The following is a 12,124-nucleotide window of genomic DNA, read 5'->3' as shown; positions in this document are numbered from 1 at the left end:
GGCACCTAAAGAAACAATGTTAACACTGTAACAGTAGGATAGGCACTAAAGAAACAATGTCCTACTGTTACAGTGTTAATAGGCACTAAAGAAACAATGTTAACACTGTAACAGTAGGATAGGCACTAAAGAAACAATGTCCTACTGTTACAGTGGCAGAATTTTTGTTCTTATATAGAAACATTTGTGTATGGTTATGGAGTATGTAGAAGGTGGAGACTGTGCTACATTGCTGAAAAACATGGGACCATTACCCGTTGATATGGCGAGATTTTATTTTGCTGAAACTGTGTTGGCTGTAGAATACTTACATAGTTATGGAATTGTTCACAGAGACCTGAAACCAGACAAGTGAGTGTGTTTTCCATTAATATGGTTGTCTAACTGTAAGCTAAAATTTCAGATTGTTGGAAAATATGGAGTAATAACTAGTTCAAGTTTGAATGTACATTAATTTTTAGTTTATCTTTCTTGAAAATCAGGTTGTTAGGAGTGACCATACCAATACCTGAAAACTAAGCTTTGTATTCAGAAGATATTAAGAAATTAACATAAAGAAACAAGTTTTTTTTTTATGTTCAGTCTTCAGATTTTACTATTTAAAAATAATGACCCTGGAACATTTGTGACATGAAAATTTGTTTACTTTGTCTCTTCATTTTAACTTTTTATGGTTTACAACATTTATGATTTCATTTTTGAGCATTATAGAAGAGGAGCTCTAATATTAGTAAATTTGGGAACATTACATTTGACTATTTTTTGCTCAAACGGTTTCAAACTATGTTGGGAACATTTTCAACATGAAAATAAAATTTTTTGGAGAAATGAAATACTTTGTTAAAATTGCAAATGAAAATACACAAGACAACATTTAGACATTATACGTTTGCACAATACATATACACAGAACTCTTTCTTTTAAGAATAATGGAAAGTGAGTGGAACAGTAATACAACTTGAGTATGACTACTAGAAAATTAGTAATTATAAGTTTAGTTATGAGGCTGAAAGAGAAAAAATAAGTGGAAAACTTTATTTTGCAGTAATACATGTATATTTTTCATAGATTTTAAAATTAAAAGCTAATACATTAGATTTATGGATAACACAAGTAAATTTAGAAGTGAGAACTCCTTTTTTTTTTTCTTGTAAGTTCCAGTTTTCCATTTACTTTAACTTTTGTTTGTCAGTGTACTGCTTTTACAGGAAATAGTGAAACAATGGAGCAGCTACTGTTAGCTGATGCTTATGTGAACATTTCCTTTCTGCACATGCAATTCACATTTGAGAAATCTAAATAAATATCTTTCTCTGTTTGTTTCTTAAATTAAAATCTATCTGAAAAGTTATTTAATAAGTCAACCAGCATGTGATAATAATTATTTGTTTAGAAGTGTTCAAGGTGTTTTAATTGAGAAAACTATAAATAATTCATCTGATCATCTGAGAGTTGCAAGTGCATCTGGTTAGAATACAGAAGGAAACATCCAGTATTTTTCTTTATAGTTTTATATGCTGATATATATATATATATATATAATTATTGTTTTTCAGCCTCCTTATTACAGCAATGGGACACATTAAACTGACAGATTTTGGATTATCAAAGATTGGCTTAATGAACTGTAAGTACCTCAAGATATATGAAATTTAAACTGTCATAAAAACGTCTTGGGAAAGTAATTAGTGTCTATGTTTACACTTTATGTCTGTGCATTGTTTTTATTAAGACACATGTAGAATCAGTATTGAAAAAAAATGATAGCATGACACTAAAAAATTAGTCTTTATATTCACCATAAATAAATATTCTTTATGTACCTTGAAATATATTGTCATTCTTAGTTACACTAGAAATTTTGACTTCACAATACATCTACTTTATTGCTGTAGAACTGATACTAGTTTGAAAGTAAATGTAGTCATTCATATGTTACCAACTTTCATTAATTTTTATTCAGCAAGTTAACACTACAACAATAGGACATTGTTTCTTTAGTGCCAATTAACTGTAACAATAGGACATTGTTTCTTTAGTGCCTATTAACACTGTAACAGTAGGACATTGTTTCTTTAGGTGCCTATTAACATTGTAACAGTAGGACATTGTTTCTTTAGGTGCCTCTTAACACTGTAACAGTAGGACATTGTTTCTTTAGTGCCTATTAATTATCTTAACTCTTAGTTTTCATTTTATATTTTCAAGTGGTTAAATTTATTTTTTTAAATGTGCTGATGTTTATTTTCCTATTAGATTTTAGTGATGGGATTGTACATTGTTTGATATTCTATAAGGCATTGCCTTATAAGTTGAGATTATTCTTGGCAGCATTATTAATGACAGAACTGATTATATTTAAATAATTCTTGGTCCTGAACCAAATGTAATCAAATGATATTTTATTTTTACATCATGACCTTGTGTGTATGATTAAATAATTTTAATTAAATATAATGTAATGAATATTTAAAATTCAAATATCTGTGACTTTTTCTGATGTATTTCAAACATAATCAAAGTAGTGCATATCAATCAAATCAGTATCTGTTAAAACCTCTTCCAGGGTGAGAAAACCTGGTGGTATATATTAAAAAGAACAGTTCCATTCTTCTCAGGGAGCAGACACCAACTGTGTGACTGATGGACATTCTCACTACAAATAATGAATGCTCTATTTTTTAGGTATCATCTGACCTCTCAGTATCAAAGAACACTATTTTTATATAGTATGTTCCACTTTACAGGAATGATCCAATTTAGTTGGTAACTAAGGCAAGAGGAATATAGTGACTTTCTTAATTAAACAACATTCTATAATAAGATTACATACACAGTGGTTGCAGAAACTTTGAAAATATTATATTAAATTTGGTGCATGAAAAACTGTGAATGATTTGTGAAAAATGAAGGAAAAGTCATGTAATTATTCTGAAAAATATAGTCAATAGTCATGTAATAGTTGTTTTTTGCAATATTTGAAACAAAAAATTAATGTGAGAATTTATTATTCTAATGTTTTGTGACATCCTTGTTTTAGTTACTACATTTCTAGATGAAGACCCATTAAATGTTCAACATTAAATACTTTACATTAAATATCTAGTTGTATCTATAGACTCTATAGTAAAGGTGCCCCAAAGATACACTTATCCCTGATTTTGATTGAAATAAGGATTGTTTCATTGTGTTCTACATTGTTTATAGTCTCTTTCTTTACTTTGAACTCAGTTGAATTCAGAAAACTTAGATTTTTGGTTTGTAATACATTTTCTGTCAAAACTTCCTTTTATTCTATGGCTCCTAAAGAGAAATCCTTGTACTTGAGAATACTATAACACCACAAGTGTAATGCTAGAGAAAGCATTAAATATTTCTGGAAAATATTATACATTGGTTGTGAGAAGTAAGCTCAATATAATTGGCTTAGATTGTGATGTATGTACCATGTTAACATGTCACCGAAGTCATAGTGTTACGTGTAGTGTATGATTAGATCTCAATAGGGTAGTAATTCAACTACAAAACTAAGCATTTCAACATATATATATATTTTCCACATAAGAGACACTCAATGCACATGTGGTGAATTTAACAAATCATAATAACACAATATAGCCTCTTAACCATGCACCTATTACCAATTGATTGCTCACATATACCATCCTGACTTACATGTTTTGTGTCTAATTTATTATTTATGTTTATTTTCAAAGCAGAGTTAAATACCTTGCAATTGGTCAATGTGGTGTATGGAAGTTTCCATTATTTCAATAAATATGGTTAAATGTTGAATGATTTAGAAACCATTCTATTATATAATAAATATAAACTGAAGAGTGATAATCACCTTTGTTTCAAAAGTACAGAGCATACCAACCACAAAAGGATTGTTTGTAAAAGTCATGATATCTCGTTCAGCATATACCTGTTCCCTCTGGTTTCTAAGTATAAGATTCTGTTTGTTTATTTTCTTCATAGCAAATCTCTGTCTACTCGTCTTATGCCGAACTAGATACACAGCACTGAAAAAAGGTAGAAATATGAAACAAAGATATTTAATACGATAGGCAATACCTTGAATATATATATATTCATATATAAAGAAGTATGTAAAAGTAATTTTTACATGCATAGACAATACCAACTACAGCAAAGAACTCAAACTTAGTTCAATTATAAACATATAGAGAAAGCAGTTTATATCTAGTAAATACAAAATAAAAGCTTGTTTGATTTCTTTTATTTTTATTTAAAGACATAATAAGTTGTAAAACCAATTAAAAATTTGTTGCATCTGTTATTTGAACATATTTAGTTGTATTTCTGGTGAGAAAAATACAAAGTATGCTTACATATTTGATGGGCCATTTGAAATTTGGTGTTTTGAATAATGTTTATATTCTTCATATCATAATGTTGTTTTTTGGTTTTTCAAAGCTATTTGTAAAAAAAATGTATAATCATATTCGTGTAAAGATCTGCAGAGGAATTTTACCGGTACTATTTTTATGTGTTTTCAAATATTAAGTATAAATAACTTTAGAATTTCTAATCTCTTGTAGCAATATAAGCTAATTTAATATAATCTGAGAAACATTTGTTATACAATACATATATATACACATTTATTATTATTAAATTGAATACAGATATCTCACTACTAATAAATCAACTTTTAATCTCAGAGATGTATTAGTGACTGTCTCATATAACATCACAAAGATGAACTCTACAACAAATTAAACTATCTGTGTATCATGGATGTTTTATAAACAGGTATAAACTACAACAGATTTCAAGGCATAAATCATCAAAAATACATAAATAAAATACCTATATATCCATCCATTGATCCATATAATGAAAAAACAAAAATTTGAAAGTTAAGTACTAAAAAAGGGGTAGAGTTAAACAATCGGTAATCCTAATTTTTAATTAGAAACTTACCCATAAGCTCCATTACTAATTAATTTTATCATTTCAAAATCTTCTTCAGAAGGAAGTTTAGTCTTGTTAGTGGAACTGGAAGTTGCCTTAAAAATAGTATGTTAAAAAAAAAAAGACAGAGAACGAAAATGAGTAATTCCACAAAACAACTTCAAAATTTAGTATTTTAAATAAACTAATGAGCACAGAAATTGAGATTCTCAGTACTTTGTTTAATTTTAAGAATGCAAAAAAACAGAATTCTCTTAAAGATAGATCTGTTTCATGATGCAAAATTTGCATTAGTTTAATCTTAAACTGAACAGACAAATTTCAGACATCAGGTGATCAATACTTCTCGCGTATAAACGTAATTACTGTTGCACATGCATTAAACAAGATGAAATGTCTTTGTTAAACAAGATAACAGTGTTACATTGTTAGTTAATATTACATTACAAAAATTGGAATTTTGACTACTATAACGGTGGTAAATTACCTACAATAAAAAGAAGCATTTCCAAAAAAAAAAGAAGGTAACCAGTTGAAAAGACTACGTTTAGCAGTGAGTGTAGAATAATCTATTAACTAGACTACATTACAAGTAAGGAACATTTGTGAAAGTGACAGAAATGTCTTTTGATTGACTTAAATGCAGGAGTTTGATCCAGAAGATTTTTATCGGCTACTTGAAGCAGCAGAAGGACAAGCCAAAGTACTTCAAGGAGTTAACACAGATATTCCACAATACATAATCAATAAGTTAGGACTGAACAGGGATCCTCTTTCAGGTAATTATCTTTCACTTTATACTTTAACACTTATACTGCTTGCATTAAAATGTGGTTATTTCCAAGTTAAAATTGTAATATTTGCTCATTATTCTTCTCTCAAAATATTTCAACTGCTTTGATGTCCATAATTCTTTATCCATTAAAAATTAAGTGTAAATTGATGAATTTTTCCTTGTTCTATAGCTGTAGAACTTTTTAGATGCAGCATAGCAGCTCAGGGGATGGTCTGAGTTTTTTTTCAAGTACAAACGTTTAGCTCATAGCTCAGTCATCTCTTGACTTATTTGAGATCTAATTAGAGTTTTGGATTCAGGAGGTCAAACCCTTTCAATTGATGTATTTGACCATGCCCAAGGTCTCTTAGATTAAGTTACTCTAATCCTGCCTAAAAGAATTTCAATTTGAGTAATAAAATCGAATCAGTATACACACACTGCATGCTTGGTATTGCTGGTGCACAAAAATATAGCTAATAAAAAGGAAAAAAGGTCTCATAGATTAATTTACTCTTATCTTACCTCTTGTTTCTTAAGTAATGATATAATTTACATCACACAAGGAAATAAATCCTATAGAAAACTAGTTGTCAGCTGCTATATTTTGACTGTCCCCTCAAGAAATAAAAAAAAGTTATTTAATTATATAAAATTTTTATCATATGTTTCTGATTTTTTTATCTCTTTCTCCTTTTCAGTGTATTAAGCCTCAACTGTCTTTTTTCAATATTGCTTGTTAGAACTCATTTTTAATTTTTAAAGCACAAAATTTCCAAATCCTGTGTATTACAGGTCACATGAAGTGCAGTGTTAAAATGCCTTCTACATTTGTCATGTTGGTCTGGTAAACTTTCCCTTCTTCTCAAGTCTAAGTGTTTTAAAGATTGTTCTTTTGCAATTGCTGTGTTCATACAGTCATTCTACACAGTATTTGTAGCCTGTCTCAGTATTCAGTACTATCTTCATATAAGTGCACCAGAACCCTGTATACCACCTGCTACCACAGGGTCCTTGTCAGCAATATAACAGATCCTCAATTTTTATCTTCATTGTACCTTAGCCAGTAAAACTCCTTTACCCACTTAGATTGAAGAGTTTTTACCACTTACTTATAACATGCTTAATATTCCTAGTTTCATTGGGCCTACCCACCCTTGTTTTTTTTTTAATAATTAGAAGATATTACCACTGAAGAGTTTTGTCCATAACAGACATTACCATGAAAACAACAGTACCATTAAAATGCCACGAGAAGTTTCTATCTCACAAGCTTTTTGATCTATGAAATTAATTACAGATGGTAACATTTTATTAAAATACTAAACAAAATGATTACATACTGTATGAGAATTTCAACCAACAATAAACTGCCAGCCAAAATTAAATTAAAAAGCAAATTAACCAAACTTGTCAGTAGTTACCACAAATTAGTTTAAAACTTGTTATTTTTATGATGTCTACTTTTATCAACTTTTGAACACTTCCTATATTATAAAAGTGATGTTTATTACTAATTTTTTGTCTATCAGATTTCCTCTGTTGGTCTACTTAGCAAGATACATGATATAAATGTTTACTAAATAAAAAGAAAGCTGTATGAGACAAATCCACTGACATCCTTTGATACAATGTTTTTATTAGATTTCTCAGCTGATGAAGTCTTAGGAGAGCATCATGAGATGAATTCTCTTGAATGTAGCTTTTCTTTAGAGGTAATGACATAATTTAACATTCAGCATTTTTTTTTGTCTTCCTTGAGAACAAATTTTATACTGTTAGAAACCAATACAAAATTATCTTACATTTTACTGTAAAACTTTGTGATGCATATTTTTTAGTTTTCCAGTTCATATTAAGTCTTTATTGTACTCCATGTAAACATTGCTGGATATCCAGACATACTATTTTAAATGATTTGTTTATTCATTGAAACTCCAGTTCCTTGTCTATTTATGTAAATAGTTGACACACATACAAAAGTAGTTATAAATTGTATTTGTAAAATAATATGAAAGTCTGTGTTATCACACAATAGAAGTACTTTTTAAACAACATCCTAAAAAGAAAAAATTTTTTTTTACTTCATTTAGCAACATATGTAAACACACACACTTAAACTAATAGTTGATACTTGAAACTGTCAGTGCTTGGTGAAACTCCAAGATTATGTGCAGATAAATATTTTCACACCTTAAAATAATTTCGTACTTAATAAAATACCGCAAATGTTTACTTTTGTTCCAGTACAGGTAAATATTCTAATCTGACAATTATCCTCAGTCTTGACATCTTATGGATACCAAATTATATAGTGTTTACAAAGTGGAAGCGTAGTTTTTTTAATAATATTGTACCTAAATTTAAAAAAAGGGTTAAGTTTGTTGTTTTTTTACTTATGTTCTTGTCAGTATTTGGATATTTTTCTTTATATCTACAGTGCCAAGAGAAGTCACCTTTAGGAGCTCAGCATTTACAAAGGTTAATCAAGAAACTATTGGTTATTATTTCTCGTCCAGCACGTCTTTTGGAATGCCTTGTGAGTGCAAAATTATTGTTTTAATAGCTTTTGTTTGTTGCACCTAATACATATGAAAATGATATTCCAGTTATTTTTGAAAGTTCTGATGGATTTTTAATGTGGAAACATTGGTTATTTTTGAGATGTATTAATATTTTCATTCAATGTCATTATGGCAACCAAAAGTCATCAATTTCAAAAACATAATAAAAATTTTGTACTAATGTAAATTAGTTACTTGAGTTACAAACAAGTTAACCCAACATGCACAGGTATGGGCCACAACCTTTCACAGAGTGCCATTCAACATGATATTATGTATTTGATGTCAGAGTTATCAACTATGTATTTTACTCTACACTGCTGATTTAGTGACATTTCATGGTAAAAAATAGTACATAACAGATACAGATGCTTTTTAGAGGTTCTAGAGTTTATGCAAATGCAGTATGCAAACTGTGCAATGAACAAAACTTTTTATCCTTCATATGAACATCACCTTTCATTCTGACTTGTCAGAATCTTAAGTCAGACATATCTTGAGTAGAAATATCTTTGTAACTCATCTGATGTTTTTTGTACAACAGACTTATACATTTTCCTAAAAGCTTGCCACATTTCATGTAGATTCACATAATAAAATTGGAATTGTAGTCAATATTCCTTTTTGAATATGCTGTCGGCACAATGAACCAAGCTCGTGCACATTCAGTCAAATAACATAGACTGAAAAAAAATAAAACAGTCCAAATGTGTATGTTTATACATCATGAGTGGTCCTGTAAACAGTTAAAAGTTTTCAAGGATACCGAGTAATACTAATTACTCATACTATTTGATAACTAAAATAGCAAAACAAATATTCACATCAAGTAAATTTTGTTTTGGAGAAATGGTACTTTTTCTTCCAAACAAATTTAATTCAAATATGCAGAGAAAATAGTTTTGTATGTAGAACATAAGTTTAATCCAAGTAATTGAAAAGCCTGTTTGTGGCATTGTGTATATACATTTATTTATTGGACTTTCTGTTTTCCACTTGATTGACAGAAAAACCCATTTGTTTTGTCAAACTACAGCTCAGAAATATTTCGATAATAATATTTACATTTATGGGCAGTAATAGAGCTACACATTAATCTTGGCCACAACATGCACACTAGTAAGAAAAGTTTTGATCTTTTTTCTTAGCTTTTGATAAATTACATGCACAATCAGTTGTTTGAAAAAGAAAAGAACAACTCTCCACACTTAAGAAGGTAGTCATATTTTATTTTTTAGTTAAAAGACATGAAACACATATTTTTTGTATTTGTATAAACTGAAAGAAATATATACCAATTGGTTTTGTTTAACTAGCAAGTACAATGTACAAACTAAGCTAAACAAGCAGATTACCTATATCTATGAAATGATTTCATTAAATTCTAAAAACATTAAAGAGTTCATTCTGTTCAAAAAGACAGCAGAATATGTTACCAAAACATCTCCAATGCTGGACATAAAAGATCAGCATGCCCTGAAGGAAAAATTCCACAACATAAATTAATGACATGTGTCATCTCTCAAAGACAATTAAGATAATTCCTACAGATTGTTTATATGCAGAAGAACAATGTAACGACGACTTATATTTCTTCATACTGTAAGAGAGAAAGTGGAAACAGTAAGATAAGCACATTAGACTAATTTTGGATAGCAAACAAGCAGAATTATTTGCAAAGAAATAAATTACCTCACTTAGTAATTTTTCTAAATTTTCAGACATTTCACAAAAATAACTGTGAAGACACAAGCTTCTCTTGTGATTTCTGTAAACAGTCTCGAGCCGTTTCTACTACTTGATGGTGAGCAAAGTGAGCTACAGCATCTGAGCTGATCACTGGATCAATCTCTTTAGAATTACTTATGAAGTTCTGTAGCTTTTCTTCCATCTGTTGGGTAGCCTAAAGTTATGCACATTGAATAATAAAATGTTTATTAATAAATTTCCTGTAATTTATTTACAAACAATAAAAAATAAAAAACAAACCTACTAAAACAGACCAGCTTAGCACTGTTGTAACATTTGGATAAAGGTCAAGCCACATATTTAAGTTTTTAACATTTTTCAGTCTGAGTGTTCTTCTCAAGAGAAACTTCACCCTCTTCCAACATGCTATATTCTAGAGGAGCAGCAACAGACAATGAGATTCAGTAGCAGTGAGAGTAATCCACCTTTAGAAGAAGATAGCCGCAGGTCTCCACTGATGCGCCCACGATCTCGAAGCTTGAGGTTTTTACATTGGCTTCACAAATGAGTTTCTTTACATGTTTTTTTTTTTTTCTAGTTAGTTTTCTATGTTAAATGTAATGGTGATTTTGCAGTCAAGTTTGTTAACAGAGTAAGCTAAATTTGATCATCACTTAACAGTAAAAGTATGTAAGGAAATATTTAAATAATATTACAAAAATAAAATTGGAAATTCTTCTTTAGTTCTTACCAGTTATGGGTTTATAATACCAAAATTTGAAAGTTTTTTGATTAGTTATGAAAATTGTTTGATACCTTAAAAAACTATTTCTCTCTAGAAGTTAGTTCAGGTTAGTGATAAAATTTATTAATTCTGTATTTTGTATTTATGTTTTAACAGCAGCCGCATGAGATCATCGGGCGTGGATAATGATATTATTTTAATGAATAGTGTGTACAAAGAAAGATTTCCTAAGGTAGGTACTTAGTTATTTATTGAAAAGTAGAATTGTAGATAATGTGCTTATTATCAAAAACTCTGTTTATTTGTTTTTGTGAAGTTGTGTTTAAAAACAAATTGGAGTTTTTGTTAGCTCTGTGTTATATGTTTCTTTTAAAATTAATTTCCCATTGTCAATTTTATAAGTTTAGTGGTTCTATACCATTTTGAAGATATGCTCTATTTTCTGTGATAGGTCTACAGGAAATCTGGCTTATCTCTCCTTGAGATAGGCTAATGTTAAATTGATTAGATTAACCATTACCCATCGTGAAGGTAACTGGCAGCAATCCAAATTATAAATTTATTCATATGCTATCCTGAGCTTTATATTTGGTGTTCTTGGCTGAAGCACGTAAACTAGGCACTTCTAATACGGTAGTTAATAATAAGGGCATGATTTGTGAATTGATAACATTAGCAAATGATACTAACTTTGCCAACAGAGTAAATTATTCTAAATTATCTGTTTGATCATGAGTAAACAGAGTGATTTTGATAGTTTAATTTATAATGAAGATGATTATAGCCAATATTTTCTTAGTACAATAACAACAATAATCAATTTTACGGCTAGAGTAAAAAGTGGCCCTGGAGATCATCTTATGACACCCATCTCCCATAAATACTATTGAAAAATACTGAACAAGTCAGCAGCCATGTTATTATAGTGGAATGCTTAAGAGAGCTTAACTGAATACAAATTGAATCCATGCCACTGTTATAAGCGTTTAAGGATACACTAGTTAGGCCTTTTTCAAATTTTATCTTTGTTGTGTCTATCTTCAGTGAAGTCTATTGAAAAGAACTGTTTTAACCACTAAAAAATAGAAACATCGAAATAATTTTGAATGATAAAAATGACTGTAATAATAAGTTCCAAGTACAAAAATTAAAATCAACAATGAATCTTGGAACTAATGCAACAAGTCCTGATATTTTTATCATTTATACTTGGTTCATTCTTTTTAATGGTTTGGCATTTTTAAACACACCCTTCAGGTAGTTTCCATAGATTATAGATTTCTTTGAGGAAGTGTATTGCAGAGTAGATTTGAATTCTGACTCTTACTGAGTCTAAAAAAAACGAAAAGAGGTTGAATACACATGTAATAAAGATAAAACCATTCTTTTACTTTTCAAAACACAGTCAA

At 29.3% G+C, this 12,124-nt stretch overlaps 1 protein-coding gene across 2 annotated transcripts in view; it reads left to right on the top strand.

Annotated features, from left to right (window-relative positions):
- The first annotated feature begins 162 nt into the window (after positions 1-162).
- LOC106468198 (microtubule-associated serine/threonine-protein kinase 2-like) overlaps positions 163-12,124 on the top strand; it is a 32,111-nt gene continuing 20,149 nt past the window's right edge. For both annotated transcript variants that reach the window (XM_013928614.2, XM_022397098.1), the window contains exons 1-2: positions 163-351; positions 1,558-1,628. In XM_013928614.2, coding sequence (XP_013784068.1) covers positions 191-351; positions 1,558-1,628 — 232 coding nt within the window. In that variant the 5' untranslated portion in view covers positions 163-190. The remainder of the gene's footprint in view (positions 352-1,557; positions 1,629-12,124) is intronic.

This window comes from Limulus polyphemus, unplaced genomic scaffold, assembly GCF_000517525.1.
Source record: "Limulus polyphemus unplaced genomic scaffold, Limulus_polyphemus-2.1.2 Scaffold86, whole genome shotgun sequence".
Lineage (NCBI taxonomy): Eukaryota > Metazoa > Arthropoda > Merostomata > Xiphosura > Limulidae > Limulus > Limulus polyphemus.
Note: the sequence above shows the minus strand (reverse complement) of the source record. Positions and strands in the feature narration are given on the sequence as shown.